Raw genomic sequence first — 15,077 nt, 5'->3', positions numbered from 1 at the left:
TCCAGTCGATTTGGTCAGATCTGAGTTGGAGCGCGTGATGATCTGAACATTCCGAATATCATGAACGTGCTCTGTTGATTCTAAGTATTTTTTGTAGGCTTTTTAAGGAAGAACTGTCCGTACGTTGGCGCGAAGAGAGGCAGATCAGGGGCTGCAGTATGCCAGAGATTTGCAAACCTAATGGTTGGCAAAGTCTTTTTTCTTGTACTCTCCCAGCAGCTGCTAGCACCTGCTATCAATCCTTCAGTGTACCTCCGGCAGTAGGCCTTTCTCTTGGATTGTTGGGGATACAGAGGTCAAAACCCAATTGGCCAGCTCTTGAATGGCCTTTATGTGCTCCTTGCATTCGTGGTCGGCATAGAAAAACTCGTCCCAGTCTTGCTTGTAGCTGATTCGGCCGCCGGAGGTCATCTCCGCGATAGGATGAGAGCATATTGTACCTTTTGGAGGGACATATTTTCTGAAATGGATTTTAAGGCTTTTCCTCGATGCTGGCTCGAGGGTCTGCCGATGCCTCTGTTCGGCTTCCTCTTACTTCCCCTGGCTTCGAAGGACGATTGCGAGATTATTTATACTACGAAGTGTGTCGGGATGCTCGCAGCCTAGTACCTTCTCCCTTAGCTCGAGGGTCTGGCGATGCCTCTGCTCGGCCTCCTCGTACTTCCCCTGGCTTCCAAGGACGAGTGCGAGGTTATTCATACTACGAAGTGTGTCGGGATGCTCGCGGCCTAGCACCTTCTCGTATAGCTCGAGGGTCTGGCGATGCCTCTGCTCGGCCTCCTCGTACTTCCCCTGGCTTCCAAGGACGAATGCGAGGTTATTCATACTACGAAGTGTGTCGGGATGCTCGCGGCCTAGCACCTTCTCGTATAGCTCGAGGGTCTGGCGATGCCTCTGCTCGGCCTCCTCGTACTTCCCCTGGCTTCCAAGGACGAGTGCGAGGTTATTCATACTACCAAGTGTGTCGGGATGCTCGCGGCCTAGCACCTTCTCGCATAGCTCGAGGGTCTGGCGATGCCTCTGCTCGGCCTCCTCGTACTTCCCCTGGCTTCCAAGGACGATTGCGAGGTTATTCATACTACCAATTGTGTCGGGATGCTCGCGGCCTAGTACCTTCTCTTGTAGCTCGAGGGCCTGCCGATACATCTTTTCAGCTTCCTCGTACTTCCCAAGTATATTTTTACTTTCCCCAACATTACGTAGAAGAGTCCACTCCGATTCCTGATTAGAACAACCATCTTGAAACTCCAGTGCCGACTGCCCATGCGCTATATACCTTGTCCATATCTCCTTATTCTCGTGCCGAGGGACGGGGTATACACTTGATAGTCGCTGTATTACATTCGCAGTCCACTCTTGCCACTCCCCTCTTTTCTGAAGCCATTTACGCGTAGCTAGTCGAACGAGCCGGTGGATATCGAACGAGTCGGAGTCGCCCCTCTGGGTAATAAACGCATATCCTTTTAAAGTGCCGATAGCTTTATCTTCTTCAAGAACATCCTCTCCTAGAGGAAGCAATGCTACCGGGATATCTTTCTCTGCGAGGAAACATATAAACCTGAGGTACTTTGCAGCAAGTGGCTGATCCCGTGTGATATGGTCGAACGAAATTAGCCAAGTAGTGGCTACTGGGTTCTCCGTTGCCTTATAGCGTCCGCGATCCTCAAACTTCTCACTAAGTAGTGTAACTAAATTCTTGTTACTCGACTGGCAGTAGTCAAGATATTTAGTAGTCGATATCCTTGTTTTGGCTATGTATGCAGAGGCTTGCTTGATGGCTAGGGGTAGATACGCAAGGAAATCTAGCAGGGTTTCGGTGCTCTCGACATTTTGCGTCTGGCTTTCTTTTAAGCCGTTCCTTAACATCTCAAGAGCTTCTGTCTTGCTCATTTCCTCCACGGTGATGATATTTCTCTCTAGGATATCGAGCTCTACCACAGCTTGGTAGACTCGTGTTGTAAATAGGATCGAGCCCTTCCGGGCGAATGGAAGAAAATCGGAAAGATAGGTTACCAACTTTAGATCATCGGCATTATCGATGATCAAAAGCCAGCTGCCGGCGCTCTCATCTTCAAGGGCGGCCTTCACAAGAAGCAGCTTGACGTCTGCCTTGTCATCTTCGAGCCATTTGACGCCGAGTTTTTGACCGATTTGGCGGTAGGCGTTATCAAAACTGGTGGTGTCCGTGGCCGGGACCCAGAAGACGGAGCAGTCCTTATAGGCATCCCGGACTTGGTAGGCGGCTTCGACGGCAATCTGGGTCTTGCCTACCCCACCGAGACCTACTATGGCGCTCCTCTGGCAATCGTCTTTATTGATGTTGGGTGGTATCCTCTGGAGGACCTGGTTCAGGATCGGCCCACGTCCGACGAAGTCTTCGTTACGGCCAAACGGGACCATGAAGTGATGTTGTTGTACAGCTTAGCTATATTAGATTCAGGTATCACCGAGTAGTTGGTGGATCAAGTTGACTTACATTTCTGTCGGCGACCTAAGACAGAGTGCGCCTCGTTAGAAATCTTTTTTACAATTTCTTTCACGGACTTGAAGTTCGAATCGCCGGGCCCAGGAAACTTATTCATGCCTGAATGTGTTGCATTAAGACTTTGCCGGTCAAAAGTGTCCAGACATGCTGAATCTTGGGTAACGATCTGCCTCGACTTAGCTTGCATAAACGTATCTATTAGTGTTACCTACTAGCTTTCGAGTGCTTCCCATCATGGTGGCGGAGGTTACATCGATTAGGCGGCGTGGTAAGGAAAACTTCCTAAGCATCTCCGTTTTTTGGGTCTCGAAGAAGCAGTGGACAGGAAGTTGGACCGTCCCTCGTCTGGCAACTTCTGCAAACAGTTGAGTCAATTTGCGAAGCTCTTTATCAGCGTTGTTCAGGTTTTCGACAAGTCGCATTGATGTCTGCTTTCCCATGATTCCACCTACCACCACTTGCCATCCAGCCTGATCAGCCGCATCACTACCACGGAAGGGAGTGGCTAAGAACACCACCCCGGCCGTGGACAAGAGGACCTTTCGGTAGGGACTGCCTTCTTGCGCGGCTCTGTTAATGGCCTAGGAGAGGTTAGCCTGCACCTAATCTTTTGTAATAAAGACGTACCTCGGCGAGGACAAGTCCCCCGAAGCAAGAGGCGATGAAGATGAGGGGTCGGAATACGGAGCCTTGGTCCCCGGCTACGAGTGCAAGGAGGTTGTCGGCATGACCCAGCAGCGTCTGCACTGGTGCGTCTTCGAAGTAGTTTGCGTTCCAGTCGTATGTGAATATTCTGGCCTCGGGGACGGCAGCTGGTAGCATGTCGCTGTCCGTTAATCAGTTGATTACCCCGCCTCTGTGTTTCTCATATTCCCATGTTCGTGGCGATTCGGTGCCTAGGCCGTGGATAGCGATGATACTATATAGATTAGCGCAGTATGTTGTTTTTGCTTCATAGACGTACTCGATAGTAGTGTCGCCAACGATGCCCCCGACCGGGGTGACCTGGTGAAGCCCGAGCACCTGGCTAGTAGAAGCGGCCTTAGAAATGGTTAGTATTTGTAGTTTGCAATAGGGTCGGAAAGGTGGTAGTTATACCATAATCGATCTCTATTGTCTTCTAGGATAGCGAGCTGTGGTTGAGATGGGATTCTGGATCTGGTGTACTGTATATTTGTCGAAGGAAGAGGGAAGAAGAGGGGAGAAGAATCAAGGCTCCTTTGCATGACCACGACGCCTTTCTGCGACGTGCGTTATGATTGGTTAATAAAACCCGCTGACGAATAGGGATTAGAAACCTCGGTAGGGATCAAGCAGCACTCATCAGATAATCAATTACCGAAGTAAAAGCGATATTGATGCGAGTGCATATGGGGTGTGAATTGTTGTATTGGGAAAGGATGGCCAGGTCAGCTATTCTGGCCTGGCAGAGCTCTTTTATAACTTAGCTCTTATCTATCTTATCTATAGCTACAGGGTAACCCCCGATGGGGTCACGTATCACCAGCCGTGCTAGCTTTAATTGTACCGAGGTTTCCCACAAGCAAGCAGCTATCCAGCAGTTTCGAGACACCCGAATCTCAAATACTGCGGTACTTTGCATATCCAGGTTTAGAACAAGTCATCAGTTGATATCAAAGGTTCATACTACCTACCTTTAACTTGAACTCCAGATCTCAACTCAGCTTCAAGTTCATCTCAGGAAAAGTGGCTTTCCTCCTTGGTTGAACACCATTGATTCATGTTCTTGTGATCGATATGGTTAATATATGCAATATTTTAAACCGTTCAACCGTTAGTCTTCTAAACTCGTTTGCTAATCTGCATTCCAGCCCGTATTTGTCTAGTGTATTCCCCAGTTGCATTTGTTTTCCAATCAACCCTTCCCGGTCGTCTTTCCCGGGCCCCTGTCTCGTCTGGGTCAGCTTTCTCGGCGTACTTCAAGGACTAATATTGTATGGATAGTCCATTCAATTAAGTAGAACTATCCATGCTATTACTGTAACGGGGTAAGGCCGGACATCAGGGAAATAGGTTACGGGGCTAGGAGAAAGTTTATTTTCTCTTCTTTAAGAGGCACAGAGGCAGAGTAGGACACGAGTCCCCCATCTTCACGCATCATCATCCTCATCTTCATATCATCATCTCCTTCTTATCTATATCTTCACCTTCGCTTTTCAGTCAGTTATTTAGTTATTTTAGTTTTTCAGCTTATCTTTACGTTCGAGATCCTATTATTGTCAGAGAACAGAATGCCATAGGCACCAGTGGGTGTCAGGACACTGAACGCAAGACACCGGTGGGGCGCCGGAGGGGTGTTTCGGACAAAAGACTCCCGAGTCATGATTACAATCTATGTGAAGCTTTGGGATGACGAGAGTCAAGATCCTTGGCATCGCCGACCCTGCTGTTATGCCGGGTCCAAGCGGCGGCCTAGCTATCTATATAAGGACCATCTCGAAGTAGGATAGGGAAGGAGCAGAGATCAATGCATCACCGTGGGCACCCCTACCTGAGACCGCCAGTGACCACCCGGTGCTACGTAGGAGGGACGCCCGTTACTCCCCATCACTCTGTACTATTGCCTTCGGCCTAGCCGTACCCTGACAATTATCACGATACGAGTATCAGAGGCACATCCGACCAACTTGCGCACCAGACGTGTAGGAGCTTCGCTCTTATAACCAGTACCACGATCTTCGTCTGATAAGACTAACAGATGGGATCTGTTGGTACTGGAGCCGTCTGTTCAGTGTGTTAGGTGGTAGGTATATCCTACTGACCGCCTGACCCTGTTTCATGACATAAAATTCCAGGTCATTCAAGTAGGATAGGCAAATTATTAGCATATATCACATAGTATAAAGCAGCTGTTTGTTCAAAACGCCTCATGTTCATTCTGTTAAGCTACCTACTGTAACTAAGTAACCATCTGAAAATCAATCAAAAACGCAACTGTAGAATCGAATACGTCAGGGAATCTTGTGTAATATGCCTTCTTAGCACATTATCGTTTCTAGAGCAATCAAGGGTGGGGAAGATTGTTGGTAGAAGTAGCTTCTTAGACAAACCAGAAGCGGGTGTTGATGTTCTGGATGTTTGTGGCGTTGGCATCCTTAAACTGCATGGGGACCAGCTTAGGAGCAGCCGAGTTACGAGCTCTTCCGGAGCTCAAGGTGCTTGGAGCTTTGCCCAATGGAAAGCCAGCCTTGCCACTGGGTACTTCCTTCTGGCTCGCAGCCACATCCTCGTGGGCTCTAGCTCGACCCGACGCCAGGTGGGCGTAGTAGACGGCGGGGTGAATAGATACAGGCGTGGTAGAGCGACAATACTGATAAGACTGCATGTATATCATGCGTTGAAGGTGCTCGGGAGAGAGTCCAGCCTCGTCTAGTAGCACATGATAATGGGTGGGACGAGCAGTACCTTGTAGAGCTACATGAGCAACCAGGTAGAAGTCCCAAGAGAATGGGTGAGTCGCGTCACGCTCCACGAGCGTGCCAGGCAGAGCGTTGCCATTCTTGTCCGCAGTTGGTGTATTTGGCTGTGGAAATACTCTTAGGTGATGACGCTTGGTAGCCACGATGACAGTGAATCGTGGAGTAGGGAATCCGGACTCAGCAAAGATGCGCTTGATTTGCTTCACCTCAAAGTCGATCACGTGCTGGAACTGACCCGTGCTAACGCCGTCCCTGAAGAGTATAACGTGTTGAATTGCCGCGCTGTTCTGTGCAACCCACCACTTGAGAAACCTCGGCGTGAGGAGATCGCACATTGTGAGATTGTCCACAATCTCGACGGCGTATCCATTGGTTTGAACGCTAGCCGTATAGCGCGCCGCTAAGTATAAATGTTAGAACTTGATTCTTCAGAGAAAACTAAGCAGTGAAAGATGTGAACTTACCAATCTTGTCCGTCGACATCGACATTGCGGCAAATGAAGGACCGCCGGATCCAGGATTGCCGTGAGACACGTCAAGACCCAGAATTATAGTCGGTCGTGGGAAGAATGGGGAAGGGGAGCTGTTTCCAACCGGAACAGCTTTGCAGACTGTTGATCCTAGCTTACTATGCACTTTCATGCTTACGTTGCTGCAATATTGCGCGTTTGCCTTGCGGACGTGATCGGCTTGCAAGACCTGGCTGACTGTGCACAGTCTGCAGTCCATGTTCTTCTTGATACGCTCATACACCAACTGGTTCTTGGTGCTGACAACGAAGAAGAGGATCTGAGGTTCACCCTTGCAGTGATTGCCAGTTTCTCTGTACCCATCGCTGCACATGTCGGCATAATTCTTGGCGAACGAATAGGTGGTCACGAAGGGATTCTTCTCGATTCTGCCACCATGACCCTTGTAAATGCGTACAAATTGCGAGACGAAAGCATTCAACTGGTCAAGCTGCACCTGTAAAGCTGGTTGTCAGTCAATATGTCATATATTGGATCAATGGTTGACATACCGCTTTACCATCATTGGATCCACAGCCAATGAAGCCCCATGACTTCAATGGCTCCTTGGTGCCCTCCAAAAAGCGTTTACCTCGCAAGTCCCATCGTCCTGAGACACCCGGGTTGACTTTGGAGCCCGCGAAGTGGACCTCGGGGCTGGGTAGAAGTCGAGCGTTGGAGATGATCATGTTGGGCGAGACGTTCACTTCAGATATAGTTAGCGTTGTATATCCATAATGAGAGACGGCGCAGAACTTACGGCCGAATTCCTTGAAGTATGGATCGGTGTTCCATGCAAGGGAGGCAACACCACGAGCAATGTCCGCCGTGCGAGCTGCTGGTCTGCTAACGGCAATCTTGATCATCTCCGCAGTCTTGGTACATATTAGCATTTTTCACCATCAAAAGAAAAACGCAAGACTTACCTGTTCAGGGTCGAGCTTGTACGAGTAGCGCTGCCATTCAATCAACTTGCACACCTCCATTGGGAAGATTCCATCTCTGGTCGTCTCAATGAGCGGCAGATCCGGATATTGAAGGCGGCCGTTGTAAGTGTTTTTGAAATGGTCAAAAATCGTGACGGGCTTCTCGAGTGTGCCGTCCTTGTTCTTCTTCTGAAAGGTGACGTTGAGAGAGTCGGCACCCCTCTGTCCATACTTCGGGTCAAAAACGAAGTTCTTGATGACGTACACCTTGTCGTTACCCATCTTACCGCGGTGGTGGACAGTAAATCGAAGCTTACAGAGACGTCGAAGCTTCTTGAAGGCATCTGATTGGGACCACACAAGTTGCTTCGAGTTGGGGTTCATGTTTTGGACTGGGCGAAGCGCATCTGCCATTTTGCCCCAAGGGACTATTTCTCACATTAGCCATTATCATGTTTTGAAGTCAAGGAAAGAAAACCTACTGGCTTGCTTCTCGTTCCGGGCGTTGGAAGGACTTAGCATGAATCGCGCTACTATGGCAATCGACACGCCGCCATTCCAGAAGGCCGTATTGGCCACGTCCACGTTGATCCCAAGGCCAACACTATTGCCCTGTCCGGAAAACTGCGATTTGAAATCAGTGTGTGCTTTCACCCAAGATTAAATCGTGGACACACCTCACTAAGTCGGAAAGCAGAGTATGTGCCCTTGCGAACATGAGTGTACATGTCTAGGGTGAGACGAGGGCTATCCTCGGCGTAGAAGTTGCGCTTGATTGATATCATCCTCTCACTAGGTCTCTGTCGCATGAGGTGGTCGAGGAAGTCTAAGCTGTCTTAACATAGGATTTCGCATCTAGCAGAGCAAAAATAAACCTACTCATGCACTCAAGGACATGTTTGTCCCAATCAGCCTGTCCGTTAAGATAGGCGCGAAGGTACTGCATCTTAATGGTGGCGGAAGTTCGAATATGACAGTAGTAGACACCGTCTCTCCCGACTCGAGTCTTGCCTGCCAACTTGTCCAAATCGACAGAGATGCGCTGCTCACCGCGAGGAATGGGCCGAGAACTCCTGTAAAATATTTGTTAAGTGAAGTTCACTAGAAGAAGTGAGTGGTGTACTTACCAAGCAAGTTTGTGTCCATCGTACAGCCACTTGCCACCAGAGCTCTGGAGGAATTGCTGAACGGGAGAAGATTCCCAGACCTTTTTCACCAAGGCTCGTGAGTCTTTGGGGTTGGGTGAGACGTTGACCTATGCTATTTTAGGACTCTTCCAATGTTATGTGACAGGAGAAGGGACTTACATCGTATTGAACGATGTCCTGGGTGGGCCAGCTGCTGACAGGGAAGACATTCAGCTGAACACGAATGGGCTTTCCGTCCTTGCTGAATCGAGGACGCTTGGTGAATCGGGTTGACTCCTTGTCCTATTACACTTCGTCAGTGGCTTGAGTCTGTGGAAGTTGGTGATACTCGCCGTCTTGAACGCCTCGGCGGGAAGATCAATACGCTTCCCAACCAGCTCGGTGGTGGACATCTGGGGTTTTAACGACTGGAGGTCCTTAGGATCGATGGCGGGATCGTATCCGAGTGAGGGACCGAACGGGTTGGGCTTGCCGGAGGTAGAAGTCTGGCTACCGGAGCGTGATCTGCCGTAGCCTTGGGGAGGGGAGCCGCGCTGCGAGCCTCCAGCCTCCGAGCCAGCACGAGATTGACTAGGACTTCCAGCAGCGCTGCCACGCTGGGAACCTGAGCGGCTATCGGAGGTGCCGTCGTAGTTCATGCCGGCGACACGCTCAACAGCGGAGCGACGGGCGGACATCTTGACGGTGCTTGTTAAAACTGATGAAGACAGTATGAAGTTAGTAAGCAGCCATTGGAAATAAAGTGGGATATGATAAGAGTTTGTGTGATATGTGGGAAAGAGGAGCGGGAAAAGACTGTTTTGTTACGCTGATAGGCCTTTTGGATATCGACGGTTATGAGCCTGAGAGTTCATATAAGCAAGGGCGACGATGGAATGTATGATAATTGTGGATAGATTTGGGAGAGGATATGAATGAAAGCAAAAGCAGAATGTGACAGTTCAGCAGGCCGTGTAAATTATGATGGGTTGTTTTTACGCATGAGTTGTTGGAAGAAGACTATAACTGTTTGGGTTGAGTAACGGGGGAAACAGTTGGTGGGTGAAGAAAAGAAAACATAACTTACCGAAGAGGGTATGTTAGTACGTGTGAGGTGCAGAGATTCGAAGATGCAAGTTACTGTAGTGTTCTTAGCTGTCAAGTTGCTAGCGTGGATGTGGAGTGACGATGCTGGTGTATGAGGTTACACTATATGGGGTCGGACTTCTGGGCAACAGTATTACCGCGAGTGAAGAATGTGATACGGTAAGAGATTTAAAGGGTTTGTTGAGTGATTTAGAAGAGAGAGGTTAAGGTTGAGGTGTGAATGCTTGGTGTGAATATGGAGAAAGATCGTATATGCTTGGTCGCAACTGTAGAGATGATGGCGAATGGTCAAGGAAGGGGAATAGGAGTGAAGATACTTACTGGTGATGAAATTCTGGAAATGTGAAGTCGGTGAGATCGGAGGTCAGTTACATGCAACAAGATGCACTGCTGCTGTGGGATGATCAAGTATCGCCAACTGGATGGACAGTTCAAAGCGATATGACGGGTGACCGCTCTAGGAGATTATCAGGATTGCTGAAGTTGAAATTCAGTGACTAGAAAAAGTCAGTTGATTTTTAGGCGTAGGTTTATGCGTAGTAATGATGAGAGACGAAATTGTATGGGTCAAGGCTGATGAATACCTGGAGTGTAGATATATCAAATATTGGAGTAGGTAAGACTTTCTTTCAAGGTGGCGTAAAAGGCAATGACCATGTAAGAAAAGATCGATATGGGAGGAGTTGGTCTGGGGAAGCTGTAAAGATTGGGGATATTGATTTTAGATGCCTAAGAATAGTGTCAGGGTAGAAGCACTTGCCCTTCAAGCTGTCTGAAGTGATTGGGTTGAATAGTGTCCCGCTGGCGCATACCAAAACGAAAAGCTTTCGCCATCACCTCGTTTTGCGAGACGGTTTTGGTAGGCAGTGTCAATATTTTTGATGGGGTAGGAGATAAACATGATTTTGATGAAGTTGTGATGGATACGACTCTTACCTGATAGGAAGCTGGAAATGGTGATGGTGATGGGTACAGATGGGAGGATGGCTTTGGGAAGGGAAAAGGCAGAGGTTTTTTCCAGTGTCATTTTCCGTGGCCCACTTGGGAAGCCAGGAAGGAGGGTTGATATGGGATGGGAATATCAGAATGTACGGGTAAATTAATGGAATGAAAAAAGCAACACATACCTCGAGGAGTGGCTTGTTGGTACTGGTGGCAGTGTTTGTGTATCTGTGTTTGTGTGTCTATTTTGGGGGAGTTTGGAGTTGTAGATTGTTCATGGGAGGAAAGATAAAGTGTCGGAGAGGAATATAGCTATTACTACAACACAAACTCACGCAATCTTTGTGAACCAAGAGTACCTACCTGAATTCTGGTTAGTCTGGGTAGATGAGGGAATTGGAGTGCTTGCTCAGCCAAAAGAAAAAAACGATCTGGACTTGTGTGACGTGTTGAAGGGTCGAATCTTGGCACGCAGGACAGGCACTGTATGCTTTTATGGAATTTCGGTTGGGATTGCGGAGTAGAACAATGGCGTGGCAAGAGTAGCAACTGTGATGGGGTTTTGTAGAACGAGTACCGAAGAGAAAATGTCAACTTACTTGATGATTTTGTCGTTTTCGTATCAAAAGAAAATCCTGTTGATGGGGCTCGGCCGGTGGATGGATCATGTGTTGGGAGGAGATGTTTCGTTTGAGGAAAGGATTTAGAGAAGGATTCAATGGGCAGTTCTTGGGTTTTCAGCAATTACGTACCTGGAGACCTAGTCAGTAGGCAGGAAGTAGCGAGATATTAACAATCCTCAAATGTGTCGATCTAGAAGAAGTATGGGGATGGATGTTGGGTGTGTAGATGTGTGTCGAGCAAGGTGACGAAGAGTAGTGACGAAAGTTGGGCGATGTTGGAAAAAGTAGGTGAACTTCTTAACATACCTGAGAGGCTTGGTCAGTACTCGATCAAAAACCTTTACCGATGCTAGATATTAGAGAAGTGGTTTGGTGACGAGTGTAGAAATTCTTGGGGTTGATGGATTTGCGCAGGTCGATGGTTGATGCCTAGGGAAGCAGGGAAAATGCTGTTCGAATTGATCACCAAAAACGAAACCTGGGTAATTTCTGGCCACCTTTAAATGCAGAAGTGATCTTTGGGGGGATGTACAAACGATAAGCATATGGTATTGGGTAGTTTTGGGTAGAGGTATGTCTATTCGTTAGTATTCGGCGCTGGGCAGTATGGGTATGGGTTCGATGGATGCAGGGAAAGCACGATGGGAATTCCAAGGATTTTCTGGCTTCCTATATGTATGACAAGCCTATATCAAGCTTACTTACCTATCAGAATGCAGTGATCATGATTATGATGGTTTTTTGGGTGATGTATGTTGTGATGGTGTGGGTGGTGCTAATCTCAGGGGAAACTAGTGCGACGACCGGGGGATGAGGTTCAGGTATACGTGAAGTAAAAGTTGTGATTTACAGGTCTTTGCTGTTCATAAGTATTTACCTGGTTGCAAGATGAGGATAATGATGAGTAATGGCAGATGGGTTGTTGGTAGAATGGTGTTGGAGAAAAAGGTTGAGGGGTCAGGCAGATGGAAATTGATGGAGGGAAATAAACAACAAGGGCAAATTATCCAAGGCCAGATGTAATTACCTTCTCTGTTGAATAGATGCTGCCGGGTGCTGGAGGGTGATCGGTTGGCGTAGTGATGTGCAACTGGTTTGCCCACCAAGAGATGTGCAGGAGGGAACAGCCAAGTCAAAGGGGACAAAAGCAAAGATGTAGAATATTCAAGGCTTCTAGATGACATAGAAAATAAAGAGTAAAATCATTAACTCACCTCAAGATGCTTTTCAGGGTTGTTGGGGATTCACAGCAATTGGCGAAATATTGGTTGATGAAAAGAAGAGGGAGAGAGGAAGTTGGAATTCCGGGGAAAAGTTGAGTGCATTTATTGTTCCAAGGGAAAGATTCCCGCCGCAGTGCTCACTGGCAGCACTATTTAAGTATTCGGCGACGAACGTACGTCTGCCTGGTCTTCACAAGTAGTATGACCATATATTACTATTAAAACTACCAGTAACCCCATTTGGCGGCCCGCTTACTGACGTTGGCACCATGATACTAAATCAAAATGTAGACGGGCAATGTTCTCTGTTCAGCATGTAGAGCACATTGGCAATCACAGCCTATTATTTGAAGCATTGGAACTGTATAGCACCAAACTGGGAGGATATTTTCGATAAACACTGAAATAGTAATGTCAAGAGTCTTTGTCCCACCGGCCATCCCAAGGGAAGGCGGGAAGGGTGGGCATGTGGGGACTCACTGAGTCTAAGGTAGGTACCTGCGGCCTTGTTCGCAACTGCCTGGGATGCAGTAGAGTAAGCAGGCAGATAATTTCAAGGTTGAAGATAAAACAGAAAGATATAGGCACAGCATGCTTTCTCTGGGTCAAATTGACAGTTTTCTCTCTGGGATGTCATAAACTTGACCTGGTTGGCTTGGGGGAAACAAGATATACAGAGAAAGCAACTTGTAGTGGCATTTCAATCACATTTATCTTGATAGTAGGATGGCTTTGGCGACGATCTGAACCACAGATATTGACTCAATAAAGCGCAAGAGAATGTAGTGGCCAAGCTGGCAAGATATGTGGGATATGCAAACGAGCTTGTGACGCATGTCTCATGCCATAGCGTTGGACCAATCGCCTGTCTCAAAACCGCAATCTAACATGTTGGTTCGTGGAAATTCCATAGAAATGGCCATGAAAATGGTCTAATGAATTGCTGTTATGTCAAAAGCGCAGCAGCGCATTGCATATCAATGTTTTGGGGAAAGTCGTGGACTGTGTTGCCTGTTGGTAAATGGGATCAATTGATTGATTTGGGACAACTGAAAGACAATCTAGGCCTTTGGTGTTTTCAGCCTGGTTTGTTGTCGCCGACCGAATTCTTTGTGTGCGGGGCCCCTTTTCCAGAAGCTGAGACAATATGGAGGTTCCATGCAGTATGGAGCATACAATTGGCCGATATTCTGTGACACTTCTAGATTCCTATCAGGGTTCCAAAGTATGGCGGCAAACAAAATCTTCCCACAAGTCAGAAGTGACCTGAGATGTATCTGGATCGAATTTCTTCAGCTAAAAAAGCTGATGTAACATAGTATATTGACAGTTTGCGTGGCTCTTAAAATCGTTATAATGGTAGTCGATTCATCTGGCTGCAGGAGGACAGAGAACCTGGAACCAAAAGATGTGTTTGTCGGAATCCAAGTATTAGGGGCTGTATTGGTACTATGAAGGCGCGTAAGGGACCAATCCTAAATTGGCCCCGAGGGATCCCTAAATACCTCATACACCTCCACACCTGAAGCCACAACTTCCCACAGTATTTATGATATCAGCTGGATTGCCTGGCAACAAACTAAATGAATGAGGGGTCTGACACTGCCCCAACAAATGTGCTTAATACTCAGTGAACATGTTACAGTTTCATACTGCCCAGAAGCCAGTAAGGCAACTAGTGCTAGCTCCTCAGGATAATTCCGATATGAAGATGATGCGCGCAAAAGGTCATGAAGTGATCACGCCAGTATCATGATGAATACGGTTACCCAAGGTTTGAGCTATATGGGTGCGCATCTAGGGAACTTGCGTAAATGACGTTTCGTTTTTCAAGGCAGTCGGGCTTGTTGATATATGAGCAGAAGGGTTGTTAATGTTTTTAATCTCATTTAGTATACTCTCCTATGCAAGCCTGGGGCCTCTGAAGACAGTAGGTCGAATACCTAAAGTATAGCGAGCAAATTACCCAGTCCTACATACATGTCTACCCCTGTACTGAGAATTATGTCCTCCGCAATCATTGTTTTTCCCTCGCACCAGAAGCTTTCTGAATCAAACCGGAGGTTGAGATCGTTACAGGGCTGAGGAATTTCAGTAGGATGCCCAACTCTACTAGATTCTTTCCCCGTCACTTTTGCATTGGGCGTGTTTGGTCTCCACAACCGCTGTCGGATTCGACCCGACTGTGCTCGTTGATGACCCAGACATTAGGTTGATAATGTTGTAGGTGAGGTATTATGATGATATCGGGCGATTTAAGGAGTGCGTCTTTGGAAATAGAAGCTGCAGAATATCGAAACAGCGGCATCTTGTAAGTGAGAGAGTATGGCGGCTTTGGAAGATTTAGGGACTGTTCCCCTGAAATAGAAGCTACAAAGCTCGAGACAGCGGAAGAACCATTGCGCTTGCACCGTTAAGTTGTTTGTTTGATATCGCTGGATGATGCATGATAGAACCAAGACGCTGCCAGACAGTTAGCAAAGCTTTGGAGTGGTGTAAAGAAGGTTCAGCAAGGCTACTGGAAGAGCACCAATGTAATTCAAGGACCTTTCAGTCCGCCGAGCGCAGTCGGTCGAGAGGTGGTTGAATGGGAACTTCTGGTGTAGTGCAAGGCCCATACACTTCCCGAAGCGTTACTATATGATATTAGTGCATTGTAGGTTGCGTGAATAAAAAGGGTCGTTAATTTGGGGAA

The 15,077-nt window shown here is 47.6% G+C and overlaps 3 protein-coding genes across 3 annotated transcripts; 1 reads left to right on the top strand and 2 right to left on the bottom strand.

Moving 5' to 3' along the window:
- The first annotated feature begins 36 nt into the window (after positions 1-36).
- Positions 37-462, top strand: BCR38DRAFT_69467 (uncharacterized protein). Its single transcript, XM_040865565.1, has one exon. It carries the CDS (start codon positions 159-161, stop codon positions 390-392), a length of 234 nt encoding a protein of 77 aa, XP_040711569.1. The 5' UTR covers positions 37-158; the 3' UTR covers positions 393-462.
- Positions 462-3,601, bottom strand: BCR38DRAFT_69420 (P-loop containing nucleoside triphosphate hydrolase protein). The gene is made up of 6 exons (XM_040865564.1): positions 3,584-3,601; positions 3,450-3,526; positions 3,113-3,404; positions 2,698-3,066; positions 2,477-2,651; positions 462-2,420 (listed from the first exon to the last, which is right to left on the bottom strand). Exons 3-6 carry the CDS (start codon positions 3,305-3,307, stop codon positions 532-534), a joined length of 2,628 nt encoding a protein of 875 aa, XP_040711568.1. The 5' UTR covers positions 3,308-3,404; positions 3,450-3,526; positions 3,584-3,601; the 3' UTR covers positions 462-531.
- Positions 3,602-5,437: 1,836 nt separating this feature from the next.
- On the bottom strand, positions 5,438-9,080 carry BCR38DRAFT_399745 (Piwi domain-containing protein). Its single transcript, XM_040857725.1, has 11 exons — positions 8,841-9,080; positions 8,668-8,790; positions 8,488-8,615; positions 8,240-8,433; positions 8,038-8,186; positions 7,843-7,984; positions 7,361-7,788; positions 7,195-7,309; positions 6,947-7,140; positions 6,390-6,885; positions 5,438-6,325 (listed from the first exon to the last, which is right to left on the bottom strand). The coding sequence occupies exons 1-11, from the start codon at positions 8,898-8,900 to the stop codon at positions 5,547-5,549; spliced, it is 2,808 nt and encodes a 935-aa protein (XP_040711567.1). The 5' UTR covers positions 8,901-9,080; the 3' UTR covers positions 5,438-5,546.
- Positions 9,081-15,077: the final 5,997 nt, after the last annotated feature.

Source organism: Pseudomassariella vexata (genome assembly GCF_002105095.1).
Source record: "Pseudomassariella vexata strain CBS 129021 chromosome Unknown BCR38scaffold_15, whole genome shotgun sequence".
Lineage (NCBI taxonomy): Eukaryota > Fungi > Ascomycota > Sordariomycetes > Amphisphaeriales > Pseudomassariaceae > Pseudomassariella > Pseudomassariella vexata.
Note: the sequence above shows the minus strand (reverse complement) of the source record. Positions and strands in the feature narration are given on the sequence as shown.

What these genes read in the sequence shown, in the direction of transcription:
- BCR38DRAFT_69467 (XM_040865565.1), top strand. Translation starts at nt 159, where the DNA reads ATGCCAGAGATTTGCAAACCTAATGGTTGGCAAAGTCTTTTTTCTTGT.
- BCR38DRAFT_399745 (XM_040857725.1), bottom strand. Translation starts at nt 8,900, where the DNA reads ATGTCCACCACCGAGCTGGTTGGGAAGCGTATTGATCTTCCCGCCGAG. An exon ending in CTGCTTTCCGACTTAGTGAG is followed by an intron (nt 7,985 to 8,037) that starts GTGTGTCCACGA and finishes TTCAAATCGCAG; the next exon opens with TTTTCCGGACAGGGCAATAG. An exon ending in GATGTCGACGGACAAGATTG is followed by an intron (nt 6,326 to 6,389) that starts GTAAGTTCACAT and finishes ATTTATACTTAG; the next exon opens with CGGCGCGCTATACGGCTAGC.
- BCR38DRAFT_69420 (XM_040865564.1), bottom strand. Translation starts at nt 3,307, where the DNA reads ATGCTACCAGCTGCCGTCCCCGAGGCCAGAATATTCACATACGACTGG. An exon ending in TGGGAAGCACTCGAAAGCTA is followed by an intron (nt 2,652 to 2,697) that starts GTAGGTAACACT and finishes AAGTCGAGGCAG; the next exon opens with ATCGTTACCCAAGATTCAGC. An exon ending in CTTAGGTCGCCGACAGAAAT is followed by an intron (nt 2,421 to 2,476) that starts GTAAGTCAACTT and finishes AATATAGCTAAG; the next exon opens with CTGTACAACAACATCACTTC.